This window comes from Eurosta solidaginis, chromosome 1, assembly GCF_040869045.1.
Source record: "Eurosta solidaginis isolate ZX-2024a chromosome 1, ASM4086904v1, whole genome shotgun sequence".
Taxonomy (NCBI): Eukaryota; Metazoa; Arthropoda; class Insecta; order Diptera; family Tephritidae; genus Eurosta; species Eurosta solidaginis.
Window position 1 is genome coordinate 214,425,417 of NC_090319.1, and position 22,632 is coordinate 214,448,048.

At 40.6% G+C, this 22,632-nt stretch overlaps 2 protein-coding genes across 12 annotated transcripts in view; both read right to left on the reverse strand.

Moving 5' to 3' along the window:
* nvd (neverland) overlaps positions 1-22,632 on the reverse strand; it is a 2,324,292-nt gene that overhangs the window by 324,750 nt on the left and 1,976,910 nt on the right. The window lies entirely within an intron of this gene.
* Positions 3,326-4,414, reverse strand: LOC137238792 (ribonucleases P/MRP protein subunit POP1-like). Its single transcript, XM_067763817.1, has 2 exons — positions 3,674-4,414; positions 3,326-3,642 (listed from the first exon to the last, which is right to left on the reverse strand). The coding sequence occupies exons 1-2, from the start codon at positions 4,287-4,289 to the stop codon at positions 3,326-3,328; spliced, it is 933 nt and encodes a 310-aa protein (XP_067619918.1). The 5' UTR covers positions 4,290-4,414.

Sequence of the window (22,632 nt, forward strand, 5' to 3'; positions counted from 1 at the left end):
CACGGAGGAGATAGATTGCGAGAGGACCAAGAGCTCCTCCTAACAATCCCTCCGTTTCTCCCTACTTTCGAAATATCCCAAACCATCCCACTCACTCGTTATTCCATAACGAGTATACCAGAGAAGCCTTTACGCAGACCCTCGGTCTGCCACAGAAAACAAGGGCACTCGGCCCATAATCTTTTTAAATTTTTAAAATTTCAAAACCCAGCGCTCGTTCACCGAAACAAGGCCAATCAACCACCCTAATGCAGATCTCCATCTGTCACCAAACACTTATTGTTAATTTTCAAAATCAAACCCCAATTCACTCGCTCACCCCGAGCGAGGACAACAGAAAAGCCTACGACAGAAGGGCGAACCGATCTGCCAGATAATCTATTCATATTTTTAAATTTCAAAAAAAATCAAACCCGAAATTCACTCGCTCACTTCGAGCGAGGACACCAGCACCCTAATGCGTGCCCACGGTCTGCCACAGAACTCTTTATAAATGATAACCTTTATTCTCGTAATATTATATCGAATACATACTATATATGTAAATCTACTCACTAAGATTGAAATTCAGGCATACACTAACGGGAGAATGGCCGCATTTTTAGTTGGTTGTTGGAGAATCCAAAAAGATGGTTTAAAGCAGCCTTTCTCTCTTATGAAATCATTTGAAATTTGCCAGGCTAGGTATACAGGAAGAGTAATCCTTTTGTGTTCATAGGTAAAGAAATTCAAAATTGCTGAGTGGGCATTAGCTCTTAAATGGTGAATCGGATTAAGAAACCATGGTAAATAGGGTCTATTCATCTTCCCGATTTTATCAAATCGATAAAACGAAATAAATATGCAACATAATTAGACATCAGTAAACTCCTTTGAATATTTTTCAAGGTTAAAATTTCAAATAAAAGCTAACTGCATATTTAAAACTAGAGAGGATGTTAAAATGATTTTTTTCATATTTTCGTTTTAAAAATAAGCTAATTATTAATCAAATAATAATACAATACACAATATTAATTAAAATAATTCTTAACCGCATTCCATACACAGCATTCGCATACGCATTCCATAAGTGCGTAACGTAAATGTCCGTACAATTTGCAAGAATCAAAAGATATAAATCGGGCATTTACGTTAGTCTGGTTTAGTCCATTGACTCCTTATTTGGAATAGCAACGGTTCACAACAGAGTATGAAATATGTACGTAAAAATCTGTCTGCGTTTTAACCGATTAGGACGTCAAAATATTGTGTTGAATTTTACGATGAACATCGCATATACAATAGAGTACAGAAATTAGTGCATCGTTTATGGTTCCGATGGTCCCTTAATGTTTTCCAAAAAAAAAAAAAAAAAACGCACCTCACATTCGCACGCTTCACACTCAGAATTTCCTCAAGAACTCCATTTAAAATGTGGAAGTAGACAAGTATCTTTGGTAGTTAAAAATTTATTGGGCCGGATGACCAGGTAGTATATTAGTAGTGATAATAAATTTGTAAATGCCAAAGGATTTGGTGGAAATAATTAATTTTTCTACTAAATATTTCGGGAATTGATAAAGTCATGTTGGTTTGGTTATTCTGTCCGAAATTGTTTGAAGAGTGCCGTATGCTAGAACGTTATTCAAAAAACGCACCATTCCAAGCTCGGTTGCTAAAAAACCCCCTATATGAGCACAAGTTCAGTGCATCTTGTCATAAGGGGGAGCTAGTGAAAAGCCTTCCGAGATAAAACGTTCTCCAATCCAACTCCAATATAGGACGACATGCGGTGATACGCCACTCAGCGGCCGCAATGAACAGACAAGAACCCAAAAAAAAAAAAAAAAATGGCTTATTGTCTCAGACCTTTATATCCCTACCTTGCCTTTGACAGAAGAGTCAAGCTTTTGTGCAGTCCTGTTACACAGGGAGTATTCACTTTTATTCTGAAATTTCGGAAAGCACTTTTCCGTTAAGTATTCATGGAAGCGTTCAGGATAAACCGTGAATTTAGAATAGTCGGAATACGTTCTTTGATACTACCTCACGAGGTCCGAATATGCATAATATTCCAACTACAAAACCGATTCTCCAAATTCTCAAATGGAGACAAATCGTCCGGACTGACGGAATTAATAGAACAGAAGGTCGACTTCTAATACGTGCCCACCAATATTTCTTAAATCTAAACAAGTGCAGCTGTCTTCTTGAATAAAATGAAAATGTAAACTATGTATAGTCTAGTTCGAAATTCTTAATTTCTGCTTTTATCTAAATTTTAATGCTACTCATGGGAAATTATAAATTTCTTTAAAATGATGATGTTTCCGACATAGTAGAAGTTTGTGAACAATGGAATAATCGAATTTATTAAATCGCGAAATATCCTGTTATCGTGAAACTACTTAAACAAATCAGTTTTTCATATGAGCTACTCAAGTCACAAGCTTAACAAGGCACGTGCGAGTTAAAAAAAAAAAAAAAGAAGAAAAAAAATTTATTTTACACCAAACAAAAAAAAAAAGTTATGGCTTATACGCCAAAATTTCCATTGTATGCCATTTCGAGATCTTCGAACTATTTGTATGCAATTATTTTTGTTAGCAGAAAAATTCTGATCAAAATTTTCAATAGCGCAAATTTCAAAATTGTCAAATCTGGGAGTTTTTAGAGAAATTTTGAGTGTCAAAAATTAAAAAAAAAAAAATGTGCATTTTTTTTACTTTTGCGTACCGAAAAATTTTTCTTACGCTCATGGAATGAGTTACTTTTATAACATGACTCGTCTTATACTTATAGTAATAAGCCATGTTTTTTTAAATCTTGAACATAAGAGCGTTCTTCAAAAGTTTACTGAGATAGAGTGCCAAACCTATAACCGAGAGAGGGTGATCTTCCACTCCATCGTCGATAGGTACATAATAGTCCAGTTGTGAGGTCAGTGTCGTAAAATATGTACTATTGCTATTGTCGATTACGAAGAAATTAATAACCAAAATTTATTGAGGAAAACTTAAATGCTTATAACTTCTAAAAATGTTCGAAATATTTTCAAAGTTGTAGTTTTCAGTTTTTCAACGTGAACGAAATCCAGCACGAAAATGCGATTGTGGCTGACTAAACTGCCGCATATATTCGATACAGTTTTTCAAATTTTTTTTTTGGCCTAATAAGAAAGCAAGTCGACTGCTGAATTTAATATAATATCAGCCTACCCTGTCTGCCGTTTCTAAAACGCCCTACCTACAGGTTCGGATGAAAAGCGGAACAATTTTAACATTTTCATCCATTTCTAAAAATTTACGCTTACCTGCAGCCCTGTTACCAACAAGTTTATTCATTAGTGCACAGCTCTGGTGTATTCCATAGCGGGCGAAATTATATCCCAACCACACCCGTATCCTAAACGTTTATATTGTGAGCGTTGTGAACCAGGTCGCTGTATAAGCATTACTGGCACTGCCTGCATTTCGTCTTCGAATTGACAACGCACGCCCGGTACTGCGGCATGCTTAGCACGGAGCTGACTATAGTCACTAGGTTTTATCATACTTTTACATAAACCATTGCGAATATCATCATTCCATAATGGACTATGAGCTGAATTTTCTGGCATTGTTAGTATGAAATCTAAATTGGTTTGGCTTGTTGTTAACTCAGGTACGGCTTTGTACGCGTCGTTGGAAACGGGGATCTTCAACGTTTAGTGACAATATCATGTTTGAAAGTAATTCACCAGGCGAACGCAATTCAATACAATTTTGCCAGAATTCAATTTGATTTTCATGAGTACTCTGGAAATCGGAATTTTCTTCAAGCAACGTATGCAGCCAAGTATTTCGAGTGTGTTCTTTTAACGATTTTGGTTTGAACGCCTTGTTAAGTACACTTTGTGACAGGTGTCTAGTGAGACGAAAACGGTTCATAGCATCCTTTAAGTCCCTCAGTTCAATATTTGTGATAGGGTTTCTATATAGCATAATACGTTGAAATGCTAAATTTTTAGTCATAAACTGTAGGCATCTTTGCTCCTTAGGTTTTGATGCAACTTTGTCGATTTGAGACCGGTGCGCTGCACGATATTTACGAGGTAGACGCTTTGGGTGATGAGACATAGCTCGTCGACGCATGTGCTTAGGCAGTGTTTGGAAAACCAGTTTACGACTGGCTGGATTGCGTACTTCTTCAATAAGCTGCCGCATCTCCTGTGCAACATTGGCTGCATAGCGAAACGTTGAAACATGAGTCGGCAACGTCACATGCCCACCTAACGTAGAATCGTATTCCAGCTTGTTTGTCGACATTTTATTTATTATTCAGGAAGTATGAAGTGAGTTAAAACACCAATGAACAACAAATAACATTGAATGTTTTGAACTCATTTTGAGCCATTTTGGCTCTAAAATAATATTAACTCCTGATTATTTAAAACTACAAATTCACAACTGCACTCCATCATGCGTAAAAATGAAAGAATGAAGCAACGGAATAAATCTTTCGATTAGTCCCGTTTGCTTCAATTCAGAGGAATTTACATTCTGTACACGGGTGTGTATGAATGTGCACAATTTTTTTGTCTTTGCTGCTAGTAAATATCTACCAGTGCAAGGACTTTTTTAAAGGCAAAATGTTGGGAGACGGAAAATGGTAGTAGAAGTTTCATGAAAACAATAACTGCAGTTTATATTGGTACCAAAAAATTCCCAATTTATCGTAAAACAAACAAATCACCAAATAAATCAAATCCCAAAACGTCTACCTACCACAACAATATTCCAAAGTACCAAAAGTACTGCCACATAATAACCGATCTCGGCAGGTAATCGTTTACGTAGAACCTTTTACTTTCGTTCAAATTATTCAAAAAAAAAAAAAAACAAACAAACTGAAGAAATAGCGCAGAAAATATTCGCGTACTCAGTTACTATATTTCTCTACTCAAAAATTCATTTCCTGTTTAAGTTCTTCAGAAATTTTTCAAAATTGACTGATTTGGTCAGTATCGCCTCCTAATGTTAGTTGGGTGGGCTCGGCAATTCAATACTTTAAAATTATCGCAGTATACGTTTACAGAGCGAAAATACGGAAATATTGGTAGATTTTGGGCCTCGGTCGTAGTAGTAGTAGAAAATGAAAATGGGCCAGAAAAGTTAGTAAACCTACCAATGCGGTAAAGTCCGTGCACTGACTGTCCATATACTTACACCAACGTATGTACATATATGCCGAGTTTTAAATGTACATTATATTAGGGATGCATAAAATGATGCAAACGGGTACCGAAGAACCCGTTTCCGAAAAATCGGTACCGGAACCAAATACCCTTCGGGAACCGTGCCATTTGCTAACGGCCATCAATAAAACAGGACTACAAGCGTACTTGGGGAAAAGTTGAAGAAATAAGCGAAGGGCAATACAAAAAAAAAAAAAATGATTCATTCTACAAATTTTTCTCTTCGTCCAAAACATTATATAGCATACAATTTTGCTGTCCAAACATTTTTTTTGTGCGGGCAGGAAAGTTGTTGGGTTTTAGCACCAACAACACAAATAAAAGCGACTCAGAAGAACCCACGCTATACACTTTCTACCCGGTTCGGTACCAGGATGTGCGAACCGAAAATCGTAAATGCTAATTTTTCTGCAGCACTAGTGTGCCCGTGGCTAACTAAAACGCTACCGGGTGACACAAAAATAAACGAAATAAGGCACTAAAGACCCAGGCACATAACGTGCGTTGAAAGAGGCTATGCACATGATGTGCGCCAAATACGAATATTTATACTGCTACAGATGGTTGCCCCCTACGCACGCGCTACTAAAATTTCCCAAATCTCAACCATACAATTAGGGACCACTCGCCCCTGCACTTCGACAATGACCCGACCCATTGAAACCTATTTCACTCCTTTCAGGAAAATGGGTCGTTTTGCCGCTTTAAAACGAAATGCTGCCACGAACGCAGCGCGTTATTCGTCGGAATGCCGAGTGTGTCTTGAGCGACACCCTATCCGCTTGTGCCCATCATTTAGGGCGAAAAGGCCAGAAGAGCGCCTCTACGTAACCATTCGCGAAAGCTACTGCGGAAATTGTTTGGCGCCTGATCACCGCTCTAACGCATGCCCAAGCCAAGGGCGATGCAAACGGTGCGGCGAGAAGCACCACACGATGCTGCACATCGCCTCGATCGACGAAGAGGAGCAGCTATTACAAGAAGCCCGCTCCAAGCCATGGAGCGTCCAAGTGGAAGAGGAGCTAGATTCACCCCGAGAGCGGATAGACGACTCAATCTCGTTATATGCGTCGGACGCTGGAACGGAGACTGGACCTCTTCGTCCACCCCGAAACCGAGATGCCAGCCGAACCGGAGCGGAGACGCGGTCTCTTCGCCCGACCATAACGCCTACAGCCAAATCGTTTCGACCACTTCTGCAGCACGAGAGGAAGCGGCTCCAACAAGGGACAGCGACAGCCCAGCGCCGTACATATAACGTCCGAGCGGAGACCCGGTCTCTTCGCCGGCAACCCAGGAACCCCCAACGGAGACGACATTCGCGCGACCGCAGAGCGGAGACACGGCCTCTTCGCCTGCACCAACGACATCAGCCACAAGATCGCAGCCACGGAGGCAACACGCTGCAGCTCACCACCGTGTCCACTTTCCGGTCAGGGCTCGTTGCCCAGCATCCAGCGGCCACCGCCACCATGATACCAAGGGTAGCGATCACACCCACCGCGGTCGTGAAGATAGAAGCTGGGGGGCGGCTACACCTCGTCCGGGCCTTAATTGACGGATGCTCCCCCACCACCGTGATAGCATATGAGCTCGCCCAGGAGCTCCAACTCCCTGCCAGCAATATTGGCGGGCAAGCAGGATGCCTACTACGCATACGAGGAAGACACGGCCAAAATAAACGAATTGCAACCCATGCGGCGGTCGTGTCCAATTTTCGGCGAATGGCCCCCACGACCAGCGTCGACAGCGCCATCGCATCCCCGTACGCACATCTCCGTCTGGCGGATCCACAGTTTTATTCATCCGCCCCGATCCGCCTCGTACTAGGGACAGACGTATATGCCGAAATAATGCTACCAGGGATTCTGCCCACCACGTTTGGCCCTTTGCTGGCTCAGAGTACCATCTTCGGTTGGGTACTCTCGGGCACAACCAAGGCCTAACATGAAAATGTTCGGAAACGACCGAAATCCATGAATTTTTACACTTTTTTATTTTTATTGAATTTCTGCTGTACACAGTCGCAAGAGGTGTGCATTGTGATTTCGTACAAGTGAAAAATCTTTCTATCCCTCCATTGCCATACCTACGTGTCAAATCATAGCTGACAGGGAGAACGGCTGTCGCGAAGGGTCAGAGAATGGAAGAAAGGTTTCTTTTTCTTGTGTTCGCCGTTATTGAATTGAAGTGCCATGAATTTCACATTTGTTTCAAATCAGCTTTTCCTTTAAATTTGTATACAGAAAATCAGACTACATATTAATACTCACTCGCTGTTCACTCTTGTGAACGTTTTATCGAAAATTCGCCACTTGTATGAATTCACAATGGAGGTGTGCGTTTTAAAAGCTTGTATCATTACAATAAGCTATTTTTTATTAAATTTTCTTCATACAAAATTCACAAGCATAGAATTTCCAATGAATTTGTAATAAACGGCAAGAAATATGAACACGTATATCTTCTTACTTCTTTTCGCTATCCCTAGCTCTAGGCAAGCCTGGCTTAGGCCTTGAATCATAACGGGAAAAGTGCCGAATGACAGAGGCATCAGCAACCAAGCTCACCCATTGCGCAAACCATCTTGCGTGCCGCCAAGCCGGCGGACTGACCGGCGTTTATGTTAAGTTAGATATAATTAGTTATAAGTTTTTACTTTTTTTCTTCTCTTCTTCACGGTCGGTGATCCTTGGCGGACTGTGATGTTGCGTACCGCAAGGGGGGCGGCATGTTTAGGCCAAATGCCTAACTTTTACCTGATTGACGGCGCCCCTCCCTAACGTTTTAATAATATTTCCAGCCACCCACACTCACGCCGCATTTGTGTGCATGCATGCACATGCATGCGTTTCATACACATGCACGTGTGTGTGCAGGTTGTCAGCACCCATGCACGTATATGTGGGGGTTGTTGTGTGTGTGGCTTTTTTTCCCTCCTTAATACCAGAGGACTTTTTCGTGGCTTAGCGGTTGTCCTCAACGGGATAACCGGCCTCTTTTTCGATTGACCGCCAAGCAGTTCACATCGCCCAGGATCACCATCGTCAAGTTATACACAAAGGTAATATTGTATCCTCTTTTACATTTCCGCACACTCAAATTAAATATTATTTTATAACGAGGAATTCCTCTTTGTGTACTTATTTATTTCTTTTGAGCGAACCATCCACTCCAAGATCGACCCTTGTGCGCCTACCCACTGCCGGTTCACGACGCACTCAGGCCGAACATTTAGAGTATATAGTGTCGAAATGGCTTTAGTCGGTGAAAAGTCATAAGCTTACATTCTGAGCAGTTTAAAACGAGTAGGTTCGCTGTCCACCAGCTCTGAAATGAATCAAAATCAACTTGAAGGAGGTTCCGACTAAACAAGTCCGAGGGAAAGTATGTATAACAAAGTTTTACATCAATGTTTAAGTATTAGTGGTAAGTTATTTTAGAAAAGGGTAAAAAGCAATGAGCCCAGATGGCTACCCTGAAGTACGCCAGAGGTTACATTAATTATCTTAGATGCTATATTTTTATGCAAAACGTTTTGAGTCCTATTTTTAAGGTAGCTTGCGAGCCATAATAATAATCGCTTCGGAAAACCAACTAGGTCAAGCTTGTGAATCAGTAGCTTATGGTTGACAGAGTCGAAAGCTTTACTAAAATCATCTGTTTGTTTTTTATTTAATAATTTGGGAAAAATTTAAACAACGTGACATCAGGACGGACAAGGCGACAGCTGTTTCGATTATACCTTGTAAATCTCTTCAAAGCCTTTTCTCCCGGGAGTGGGAGTCGAACTCGCACTCCTACGATAGTTGAAATGGTTGTAAACGCATTCAGCTACGTCATGCCTGTTGTGTAGTTCTTCCCAATTGCCTTCTTTTTGCATATTTTAATCTTTTACACATTGCATACTTCGTATGCAATTATGTGTTAAAGCTATGCTTGGTACGGCGGTTTTCAAAGAAACTTTGGTTTTTGTTACTGTTTACGTTCTATTTATAGAACTACAACGAATTAACCAATTTTGTCTGTTTGTATGATTTTTTTAATAATCGGGGATTGCCCATATTGCTTTTACAAATGTATGAAAACATTTATTTGAAGCAATTTTTTAATTTTATAATTTATTTAATAATTTGGGAAAAATTTAAACAACGTGACATCAGGACGGACAAGGCGACAGCTGTTTCGATTATACCTTGTAAATCTCTTCAAAGCCTTTTATCCCGGGAGTGGGAGTCGAACTCGCACTCCTACGATAGTTGAAATGGTTGTAAACGCATTCAGCTACGTCATGCCTGTTGTGTAGTTCTTCCCAATTGCCTTCTTTTTGCATATTTTAATCTTTTACACATTGCATACTTCGTATGCAATTATGTGTTAAAGCTATGCTTGGTACGGCGGTTTTCAAAGAAACTTTGGTTTTTGTTGCTGTTTACGTTCTATTTATAGAACTACAACGAATTAACCAATTTTGTCTGTTTGTATGATTTTTTTAATAATCGGGGATTGCCCATATTGCTTTTACAAATGTATGAAAACATTTATTTGAAGCAATTTTTTAATTTTATAATTTATTTAATAATTTGGGAAAAATTTAAACAACGTGACATCAGGACGGACAAGGCGACAGCTGTTTCGATTATACCTTGTAAATCTCTTCAAAGCCTTTTCTCCCGGGAGTGGGAGTCGAACTCGCACTCCTACGATAGTTGAAATGGTTGTAAACGCATTCAGCTACGTCATGCCTGTTGTGTAGTTCTTCCCAATTGCCTTCTTTTTGCATATTTTAATCTTTTACACATTGCATACTTCGTATGCAATTATGTGTTAAAGCTATGCTTGGTACGGCGGTTTTCAAAGAAACTTTGGTTTTTGTTGCTGTTTACGTTCTATTTATAGAACTACAACGAATTAACCAATTTTGTCTGTTTGTATGATTTTTTTAATAATCGGGGATTGCCCATATTGCTTTTACAAATGTATGAAAACATTTATTTGAAGCAATTTTTTAATTTTATAATTTATTTAATAATTTGGGAAAAATTTAAACAACGTGACATCAGGACGGACAAGGCGACAGCTCTTTCGATTATACCTTGTAAATCTCTTCAAAGCCTTTTCTCCCGGGAGTGGGAGTCGAACTCGCACTCCTACGATAGTTGAAATGGTTGTAAACGCATTCAGCTACGTCATGCCTGTTGTGTAGTTCTTCCCAATTGCCTTCTTTTTGCATATTTTAATCTTTTACACATTGCATACTTCGTATGCAATTATGTGTTAAAGCTATGCTTGGTACGGCGGTTTTCAAAGAAACTTTGGTTTTTGTTGCTGTTTACGTTCTATTTATAGAACTACAACGAATTAACCAATTTTGTCTGTTTGTATGATTTTTTTAATAATCGGGGATTGCCCATATTGCTTTTACAAATGTACGAAAACATTTATTTGAAGCAATTTTTTAATTTTATAATTTATTTAATAATTTGGGAAAAATTTAAACAACGTGACATCAGGACGGACAAGGCGACAGCTGTTTCCATTATACCTTGTAAATCTCTTCAAACCGCCGTACCAAGCATAGCTTTAACACATAATTGCATACGAAGTATGCAATGTGTAAAAGATTAAAATATGCAAAAAGAAGGCAATTGGGAAGAACTACACAACAGGCATGACGTAGCTGAATGCGTTTACAACCATTTCAACTATCGTAGGAGTGCGAGTTCGACTCCCACTCCCGGGAGAAAAGGCTTTGAAGAGATTTACAAGGTATAATCGAAACAGCTGTCGCCTTGTCCGTCCTGATGTCACGTTGTTTAAATGTTTCCCAAATTATTAAATAAACTATAAAATTAAAAAATTGCTTCAAATAAATGTTTTCATACATTTGTAAAAGCAATATGGGCAATCCCCGATTATTAAAAAAATCATACAAACAGACAAAATTGGTTAATTCGTTGTAGTTCTATAAATAGAACGTAAACAGCAACAAAAACCAAAGTTTCTTTGAAAACCGCCGTACCAAGCATAGCTTTAACACATAATTGCATACGAAGTATGCAATGTGTAAAAGATTAAAATATGCAAAAAGAAGGCAATTGGGAAGAACTACACAACAGGCATGACGTAGCTGAATGCGTTTACAACCATTTCAACTATCGTAGGAGTGCGAGTTCGACTCCCACTCCCGGGAGAAAAGGCTTTGAAGAGATTTACAAGGTATAATCGAAACAGCTGTCGCCTTGTCCGTCCTGATGTCACGTTGTTTAAATTTTTCCCAAATTATTAAATAAATTATAAAATTAAAAAATTGCTTCAAATAAATGTTTTCATACATTTGTAAAAGCAATATGGGCAGTCCCCGATTATTAAAAAAATCATACAAACAGACAAAATTGGTTAATTCGTTGTAGTTCTATAAATAGAACGTAAACAGCAACAAAAACCAAAGTTTCTTTGAAAACCGCCGTACCAAGCATAGCTTTAACACATAATTGCATACGAAGTATGCAATGTGTAAAAGATTAAAATATGCAAAAAGAAGGCAATTGGGAAGAACTACACAACAGGCATGACGTAGCTGAATGCGTTTACAACCATTTCAACTATCGTAGGAGTGCGAGTTCGACTCCCACTCCCGGGAGAAAAGGCTTTGAAGAGATTTACAAGGTATAATCGAAACAGCTGTCGCCTTGTCCGTCCTGATGTCACGTTGTTTAAATTTTTCCCAAATTATTAAATAAATTATAAAATTAAAAAATTGCTTCAAATAAATGTTTTCATACATTTGTAAAAGCAATATGGGCAATCCCCGATTATTAAAAAAATCATACATCTGTTTGTTGTTTAGACAGGAAGCCGTCCCTTACTATGGATTAAACACCAGTAAGTTTGTGGTGGTTGACCTTCGGCGCACAAAACCATGTTGGCAGGAAGATAATAAAGATTTGCACGTATGTTGAAGCTGGAATGTAACTATTTGATCGAAGGTTTTAGGGATAGCTGAGAGAACAGCAATACCCCTGTAGTTTACAATATTAGACCTACTACCTTTTTTATGTAGGAGAATAATAAATGACTGTTTCCAAATTGAAGGAAATAGCGCAGAATTCATAGATAATTGAAATAATTTCAATGTCGGTTCCGATAAACTCACAACACAGTGCGTGAGTACACAACCCGGTACACCGTCTGGTCCCGCAGAATTTGTTGGTTTCACTGCTGAAAGGCTCCGAAATACTGTGTTGTAGACAATTACAGGATTCAGAATACAATTTGAACTATTTATGCAATACGGATAATGACTTGATACTATTAGACGGTCCTGAGAAATGGTTTTGCTGCATCTGCCGGAAAAGAATCTTTTTAGGACGGTCATACTCTGTTCAGTGTGTCTCGTGCAAGGGATGGTTGCATCGAACCGGTTGTTCTGGGCTTGATCCCAAAACCCGATGTCCACGTAACTTTTATAAATCTTTTGTGGCTCCTTGCTGTTCACGCCCAAGGGCGTCCCGTAGTCTACGCCTAAGCGCCCCCACTACCTTCCAGCAGCCCCGCTACTCAGCAAGCCACAACAAGTACCCTCTGCTGCTCGCGCCCACGGCGCCAACAACTCAAACAGCTGATACCACTCATAACTACTACCTTCGTAGTATAGTTGGTAGCAATGCTGAGCATCAGCTCTGCCTCCGTCTTCTCCCCCCTCTTATCCGGCAGCAATCGTACAGGTCAGGGAAACAGACTCTTAGTCCCTACCTCCGTTTGCTCCGTCTGTCAGCACAGAATATATAGGTTTGCGACATCCGCCCAATGCAGCTCCTGCCTTGGGTGGTGCCACTTTCCTAGATGTTCTGGTCTCCGCGACGGCAACCCCTCGACGGGTTTCATCGCGCCATGTTGCCAGGTCGCAAACCCAAATCATCCGGGTACCCCAATACTTGCCCAAGGACGCCCAGTCCCAGGGCCACAACAGCAATTGCATCCTGTCCTTCCACAACCCAGGCGTAGTCACCCGTCACTTACCCCCAGAGTGGCGGCGTCTCCCCTTATGCACTTCAGAATTCTGCAGTTAAACTGTAATGGACTAACTGGGAAGATTACGGAGATAGTCGATTTCATGAAGCGGCACAACATCCGCATTGCTGCGATTCAAGAGACTAAACTCACAGCAAGATCTGCATTGCAGACCTGCTCTGGGTATAATGTCCACAGGAAAGACCGCGAGAGCGGAAATGGAGGCGGTCTCGCGTTTATCATACACCACTCTGTGCAATATTATATATTTGATCCTGGAATCGACCGCAGGGACAATGTCTTAGAACGTCAAGGCCTATCTGTCCGGTCAGGCGATGCAACCTAGAAATCATCAACATCTACATCCCTCCTGCCACCTGTTGCCCCAGTGGATACCGCCCTAATATCAGGGCCTTACTCACTGGCAACAATCGCATTATCTTAGGCGATTTCAATGTCCATCATGATCTATGGCATTCAAATTTGCAGGCGGACAGTAGGGGTGAGATGTTGGCGGATCAAATAGAAGAAACGACGTTCTGCACAATAAACGGAGACGCCCCCACACGTATAGTAGGAAGCTGTCACAGCTCGCCAGATATCTCAATCGTGAGCGCAGAACTGGTAAACTGCGTCAACTGGCAGCCGATGGTAACATTGGCATCCGAACACCTGCCCATACTTATTTCGCTCGAGGGTACCGCCGACTTCATCGTCACTGAAAAACGCACTTTCATAAACTTCAAAAAAGGAAAGTGGGAAGAATATAAATCCTTTACAGACAACCGCTTTGCTGCCCTCCCTACTGATGCCCGCCAAGGGGAGCGTACCTTCCGTAAGGTCATTGAATCCGCCTCGGCACATTTCATTCCCGCCGGGAGAATTCCCGAAATCCGGCCCCAATTCCCGGGGGAGGCCGCAAACTTAGCGAGAGAACGTGACCTTATAAGACAGCTTGATACAGGCGACCCCCAAATAAGGGATATAAACCAACGCATCAGATTGCTTGTGGATGAACGCAAGCGGGCGAAATGGGAGGAGCACCTAAGAGGTTGTAACCTCTCTACCGGTGTGGGTAAACTTTGGTCCACCGTAAAGTCCCTATCGATTCCGACTAAGCACAAAGACAAAGTTTCCATCGCATTTGGCGACAAAGTGCTGTCGGACGCGAAAAAATGCGCGAGCGCTTTCTGCCGACGATATATAATGCATCCTACGGTCGACAAAGATAGACAGAGAGCCAATAGACACGCACATAAACACAAATTCAGCGCGTCACCAATCACCATCACCGCTAAAGAGGTTGAGGACGCCATTGGTCGTGCTAAACCATCCAAAGCAGTGGGCCCAGACGGCATAGCCATGCCGATGCTTAAAAGCCTAGTGAAAGAGGGTTTCAAATATTTAGCGCATGTCTTCAACCTGTCTCTTTCCACCTTTGTCATACCCGAGAAATGGAAAATGGCCAAGGTGGTCCCGCTACTAAAGTCTAGGAAACCAGCTAACATAGGAGAGTCGTATCGTCCGATATCTCTCCTATCGCCAGTGGCAAAGGCGCTTGAAGCCATTTTGCTCCCTTATTTCCAAGCAAATTTGCAGCTAGCCCCTCATCAGCATGGCTTCAGAAAACTCCATAGCACTATCACCGCGGCCCAGGCCCAAAGATCGATGCGGTATGCAATAAAACAAACGGCTGCCTCCCTGATCTCTCCAGTTTTTTCGCCTTGCAAAACCTGGCATTATCACCGACTAAATCTTCCGCGACCTTATTTACAACATGGACGTCCCAAATGTCGACCATTTTGAACATTCACGTCGACGGCACTACGCTACCGACTGTCCTACACCCCAAAATCTTGGGTGTGACGTTTGATCAGGATCTACATTTTGGTGAGCACGCAGCAGCAATCGTTCCGAGAATTCAGAGCCGTAACAAAATCCTCAAATCCCTCGCTGGCAGTACCTGGGGAAAAGATAAAGAAACGCTCATGACTACATAAAAAGCAATTAGCCAGCCGATTGCTACGAGTCACCCATATGGTCGCCAAGCCTAAAAATCACCCACTGGAAGAAACTGCAGGCCTGCCAAAATACTGCTCTCAGAATCGCCACGGGCTGTCTTCTTATGTCCCCAGAATACCATCTGCATAATGAGGCGAGAATACTCCCTATCAGGGAGAGAAATGAGATGTTGACCAAACAGTTCCTGTTGAATACCCAGAAACCTGGGCATCCCAACAGACATCTGATTGATGAACCAGCACCGCCTAGGGGCTTAAGGAGTCATCTCCGTAAGCATTTTGAGGAAATACGGCACCTGAGAACCCAGCCGTATGAAGTGAAAAAACACAAGTAGGTCCTTGGTGAACTCCATAAACAGGCGTCGGACCTTTATGCCGGGAATTGCCCGGTGAATCCAGTACTTAAAGAAAATTATCCAAAACTCGCGGAAGAGGAAACGCGTGTCACTCTTGCTCAACTTCGTTCTGGATACTGTAACAGGTTAAACTCTTACCTATTTAGAATCAACCCCGACATACAAAACGTATGCCCCGCTTGCAATGTGTCCCCACATGACACCAACCATCTCTTCAATTGTAATGTGGAACCAACGCCTCTAACACCCCTTTCCTTATGGTCCACCATTGTTTAAACGGCAAGTTTCCTTCGACTCCCGTTAGAGGATATTGTTGACAATTTGTGATCGGTCGCGGCTATTAGGTGGGGCGAGCATTGCCACAACAACAGCAACAACATACTATTAGACGAATAGGTTTACCGAATAGGTTCAGCGAATAGTTCCACAGCATCATGATCAGAGCTGGAAAATCTACCACTGTAAGAGAAGGAAAACGGAAATCTCGAGGTTTTTCTTTTCGAATTAACAAATCCATAAAATTGTTTGAGATTACGGAAAAAGTTAATATTACAACGAGTTAAGTAGCACTTATAGCTTTGTTGATTATGGAAATTAAAATTTGTACGAGCAACTAAATATTTTGAATAATCTTCAGATGCCCCAGATACAGCAGCATTAGCACGCTTATAAAGTCTGCATTTAATGTTATTTAGTCTCACAAGATTCCCTGAGAACCAAGGTGGCTTACTGGTTCCACGCTAGCATAGTGAACAGGAACACAGTGTGAAAAGAAGCTGTTGAGCGATCTGTAGAAAAAAGACGTTGCATACTCGATGTAATTACACACATAAAACTCACACAAATCATGAGAAGATATCAATTCATTTACTTACTTACTTAATTGGCGCTTAACCGTCTAAATGGCAATTCATTTAGCAAAGTGAAATTGGTCTTATGAGAGCACCTTGAGCGAATACGCGATATTTTTCTAGCTTTAGCATACATCTTAGGCTGAACAATGTCACATGCTATCTCAAGTGTAGGGTGATGTGGAAGAGATAATGGAGAAACCCGCGGCCACCGTGGTGTGATGGTAGCGTGCTCCGCCTATCACACCGTATGCCCTGGGTTCAACTCCCGGGCAAAGCAACATCAAAATTTTTAGAAATAAGGTTTTTCAATTAGAGGAAAATTTTTCTAAGCGGGGTCGCCCCTCGGCAGTGTTTGGCAAGCGCTCCGGGTGTATTTCTGCCATGAAAAGCTGTCAGTGAAAACTCATCTGCCTTGCAGATGCCGTTCGAAGTCGGCATAAAGCATGTAGGTCCCGTCCGGCCAATTTGTAGGGAAAATCAAGAGGAGCACAACGCAAATTGGAAGAGAACCTCGGCCTTAGATCTCTTCGGAGGTTATCGCGCCTTACATTTATTATTTTTTTTTTTTAATGGAGAAACCCGACTTATGGAAATACCCTTTCGTTCGCCAACCAGGGCTAAATCCAACAACTTGTTATTACAGTTTACCACATTAATTATCTGTACAAGAGACATATCATGCAATGAGTGAACAAAATCATGATGAACGGTGGGAGTCAAGAATATCGACTTGATAGAATTAATCCATTTTACTAAGGCTAAATTATAGTCACAAAGAACAACAAGTCAATCGTTATCAGACATTTGAGAATGCAAACTCTGAACAGCTAAACTATGGCAAACTATGAACAACAGAATGATCAAGCCAAAAAGATTGAGCCAATATTGTATCGACTAAAGCATCAGGAACCGATATTTTAAAAGAGGATAAATCTCTCTCGGATTTAAAGTTAAATTTAAAGACATCAATATGAACACACGTAAGATTAAGTTTAGAAAAAATGAAATTTTTAATATCATATTCAGTCAGCGAAGCGTGTAGCCTTGAGACAAAAATTTATCTACGGGGAGGCACGGCAGTCACAGTCCTAGGGGCATCGGGGCTCTCTCCACAAATGTCAGATCCAGTTTTTGAAGACGATACAGGTAAATTTAAGGTGGGTGTGGCGGAACTAGCAGCAGCCCTTTGTGCGTTAAGTTTCTTATTAGATTTCTTACCAGCTCCCTCATGACCAGTGTGTGCAACAGCGTTAATGGCGTTAATAGCAGCAATGGTATTTCCATTGGCAGCTGCAGCGGCATAGTTAACAGATTTCGTGTTCTCAGTATTAGGTTTAGCATTCGTAACAGCGGCTTTGTGTTTAGTAACATCTTGGGCATTTGCAGTTTTTTTGGCAACGTCTTTAGCATTAAAGTTAACAGCAATGTTACCAGCAGTCGGATCATTATCAGTAACAGCAGCATTAGCAGTATCGGCAGCATTGGCATTAGATTTATTAACCGTTACAGCTGGAGCTAGCTTTTGGGCGTAAGACATATTACACTTTTCATTATCAGAGTTAGCAGCACAAAGCAATGTAGACAATGGCCCACTGTTATTTACAGCAATATTTGCACTTGCAAACACAGGTGATCGGTCGAAAAAATGGCATTGCACACACTATTGAACGGGGAAAACAAGAGACGGCGACAACGACACAGCATGTGTAAGCGCGCCCAATGTTCTCGCAGCATTGAGAGAGCTTACAGCACTTAATATTTTGTTGATACTGTCTGTCGTCACGTCTACACAGTCTTCGTTGTTTTTGTTAGAATTGGCTTTTGATTTAACATGAGTATTAATATCATTTTTTATTTCGGCAATTTGTTCAATCAAAACCTTAAATTTCACATCAATCACAGCAAGGCAGATTCTAGGCTAACTTTGTTTGACGCCAAGACGGTGTCATATGCCTTACAAAGCTTGTCATAGGAATTTAAGCATTCAGTGCACAAGTAACTGGGATGCCGGTTCTTAGTTAGTAATTCTACATCGTATGTAGAAATATTGCCTTCACAGCAGGTACGATGGAAGAATTTTTTAAAAAAGCCACTGCACGGTACAATAAGAATCTCACTTCCGCGAAAAATCTTATCAAGCTTAGCACAGAAACTATCCATTGCACAAATATTGACAGAAAAAACAGAAAACCAGATAAAATAAAGTTTGCAGAGCAATAACAAATACGTCGGTACGGCACGACTGCTTGCTCAATTTTTTTTGCACCGTGTCATCGTCCCGTTCTTTCTCGCTTGCTTTACTTTTATCTGGATTTGAATTTATTGATTTAATTTTAATATTATTTGGCACTAATGAGTATCCGCTTCAAGCCGCTATCTCCGCACGATGTGCAGTCGTCGTCTTGAATTCCCGTAGTTATCTTTGCAAAGGCAGGAGGTCGCGCGTGGGTTGACACACATCAGTATAGAGCCGGAATGCAGCCTTAGTCAGGAGTCGTTTCAACTGCAACGTTTCAACATCAGCTTAACGCCGAGGTACTTCGAACGTACTTGAAGACCTGCCAAACTTTTAACTAGACAGAGACGGTGATGATATTAAGCTACCAGCCGTTTCGACAAGATTAAGGTAGTAGCCTACCGTTATCAACAGCTCTTAGCAAACATTTCATAATCATATTTCCAGTTCTGGTCAACAGGACCTTACTGGTCTCGATCCTGTGGATGCCTGATGGGTTATACTAGGGCGGCATCGTATCGCCCTTCCACCGGAACTTTGGAATGTGTTGCCTGTTGAGCAACAAGAATCGCATAGAAAAGCAAGAATATCGGATGGACAAGAAGTTGTGCTAAAAAGGTTAAGATCGTCAGCGTATAGGAGATATTTTGAATCACTAAAACATTCACCAATATCGTTTATAAATAACACAAATAATATAGGACCAATAATACTACCATGAGGCACACCTGAAGTGGCCAGAAAAGGGAAAGATCTGGTACTTTCGATTTCTACAAAAAAATTCTTTTAGAGATATACAACTTAGGCCACATTAAAATATTATGTGAGACAGTATCGAATGCTTTTGCAAAATCCGTCAACTTAATAGCCATTTTTAAATTCTGAGGCACAGTACTACGAAAATATTGCCAAATGAGTAAAACAAAACCATGCTGGTATGGCCTTAAGGTTCTTTTAATATAAAAGCATAATTTTTCTCTGACCACCTTTTCTAGCAATTCTGGGCATGTGGTAAATTTTGGAATTGGCCTGTAGCTTTTTACCTCTTTCTTATTTCCAGATTTGAAGACTGGCGTGATATAGGCAATTTTCCACCGATCCATAAAAACACCCGTGGAAAAGGAAAGATTAGAAATAAAACATAAAGGCAGCTATAAAGGCCAACTGGGTTTCTCTAGTAAGAAAGAATACAACTCATCTAACTACCTTTTGAATGATGATTTCAAAACGGAGATGCCGTTGATGACGTCGTGTCCAGTAAATGCAACTGCACAAAAGTTCACAAAGTTAGCGGGGCCACGAATTAAATGGTAATCACTCTCGTCAGCTATAATGTCAGCTGAGAGATTTAAACAGCCATTACAAACAAAATCAAAGTTCTTGCATGCATTTTTGAGTAACTTCCCGGAGGATATAGAGTCTTGAAACTTGAAACACACATCGGAACCCGATCAAAATTTAACATAAGGAGGGAGAAAAACTTTGCTGGTGGTCCAGGTATCGTGCAAATTCTAAAAACTTGGAACTTGGAAATTTTGGTTTGGAGTTTTAAAGAACTTTTCAATAACCCAGTGGCGTGAAACTTTGAATATAACTTCGGGCTGTGTTTCGTTAATACTTTTCTAGATGGATATTTAGAAAATCATTTTCAAAATATGGAATTTTGCGACTGCTATTTGAATAACTTTCCGAAGAGCTGCATTCTTCACTTACTTACTTACTTAATTGGCGCTTAACCGTCTAAACGGTTATGGCCGTCCAACAAGGCGCGCCAGTCGCTCCTTCGCTCCGCCAACCGGCGCCAATTGGTCACACCAAGGGAGTTTAAATCGTTTTCAACCTGGTCCTTCCAACGGAGTGGGGGCCGCCCTCTACCTCTGTTTCCATAGGCGGGTTCCGATAGAAACACTTTCTTGGCCGGAGCATCATCTTTCATTCGCATAACATGGCCTAGCCAGCGCAGCCGCTGCGTTTTAATTCGCTGGACTATGTTGATGTCTGCATAAAGCTCGTACAGCTCATCATTAAATCTTCTTCGGTACTCGCCATCGCCAACGCGTAGAGGTCCATAAATCTTTCGAAGAACTTTTCTCTCGAACACTCCCAAAGCCGCTTCATCTGCTGTTGTCATGGTCCATGCTTCTGCCCCATATAGCAGGACGGGTACGATAAGTGACTTGTAGAGTATGATTTTCGTTCGCCGAGAGAGGACTTTACTTTTCAATTGCCTACCTAGTCCAAAGTAGCATTTATTGGCAAGATTGATTATTCGCTGGATTTCAGTGCTGATGTTGTTGCTAGTGTTGATGCTGGTTCCCAAATAAACGAAGTCTTTTACTATTTCGAAATTATGGCTGCCAACAGTAGCGTGGTTGCCAAGGCGCATATGCGCTGACTCTTTGCTCGATGACAGCAGGTACTTCGTTTTGTCCTCATTTACCATCAAACCCATCTTTACCGCTTCTTTTTCCAGTTTGGAGTAAGCATTCTTCACAGTTAGGACATATTTCAGAACCCCATGATAATGCAACGTGAAAATTCAAAAAATCTTCCGAATTTGGAAAATTTGCTTTAAAGTGTTAAGGAACTTCCCGATAACACAGTGACATTAAACTTTGATTATAGTTTCGAGTTTTAAGAAATTTCCCGATAACCCAGTGATCTGGAACTTGTATAAGATTATAATATTTAGGACAAAAGTGTTTTCTATATTGGAAAAGGGGCGATATATTTAGAGATGCCTGGAAAGTCCATTTACAACATGTGGAATCTTGCGACTGCGAGGAACAGAGAACATACTTCAGAATCTTATGACGATGCAACATGAGGTAAAAATTATAAGTATTTAAACTTTCCCGATCTAATGGTTTATAGTGAAAATAAAACTCGTTTATTTCACTTTATGACCCGACGTGCATTCGAACTAAAAGATATGAATATATGTGACGACGATGTTCTCGTTTCATTATCATTAATACACCCAGGGCCGTAGAGAGAAAATCCGGGCCCGGGACTAAACAATTTACGGGCCCCCTATAAAATATCCGCTAATACATTTGATTAACTTGAACTAATGACGTTTCATTCATGAATCATTATTGATGCATTACATCAAAAAAAAATTTTGCCACATCAACTAAATGATTTTTGGACTAAGAGCTGACAATAAAATTAACACAGAATATTTACTATTTATTTTATTTTATTGTAACTTAGAAATTAAATTCTCTTTTAACAGCCACATAATATTTCAAATAATCTTTCTAGTTATTTGGTAACATTTTAATACATTTCTCATAAATTTAATGATGATTATAAATTTTAATTATTCAATATAGAAAGTTCGGATATCAAGGAGTGGCTTTACTTGCTTTTTTCGCTGCAAAATTTTTTATAATAATATAAAAATTTAACTCTCTTGCCAAAACGGATTCAACACAAAGCGTGGCAAGTCCTAAAACTCGCTCTTTATATGAACACGATATATGAAAGCTTTTGATTCTTGAAAGGACGCTGCTAGCCACAGTGACAGGTATAGTGCAAAAGATACGTAAAGCAACACAAATTTTGGGGAAAATTGATACAGATTTTGAACATAGATGGTATTTAGCAATTCCAATGGTGACAGAACTTTATTAAAATTTGCTTCGTAAATGTGTTTCAATTGAATTATTTCGCATTCTAAGTTTTGAGAAATGTCCGTCTTGTATTTTTCGACAAATTTTGCTGCGCTCGCCCGAAATTTAGTTTCATCCATGTCTTCAAATTGCCACAAAAGGGGAAAACGTCTCGCTCAAATTTCTCATAGCAGCAAATCGTTCAGTAATGCCAGTGATTACCGAACCAACGATCACCAGGAATGTATAGTTTTTAAAATCGCTATCTGAATCATCCGCAATCATCTCATTTAAATTATCTTCAAAACGTCTATTGG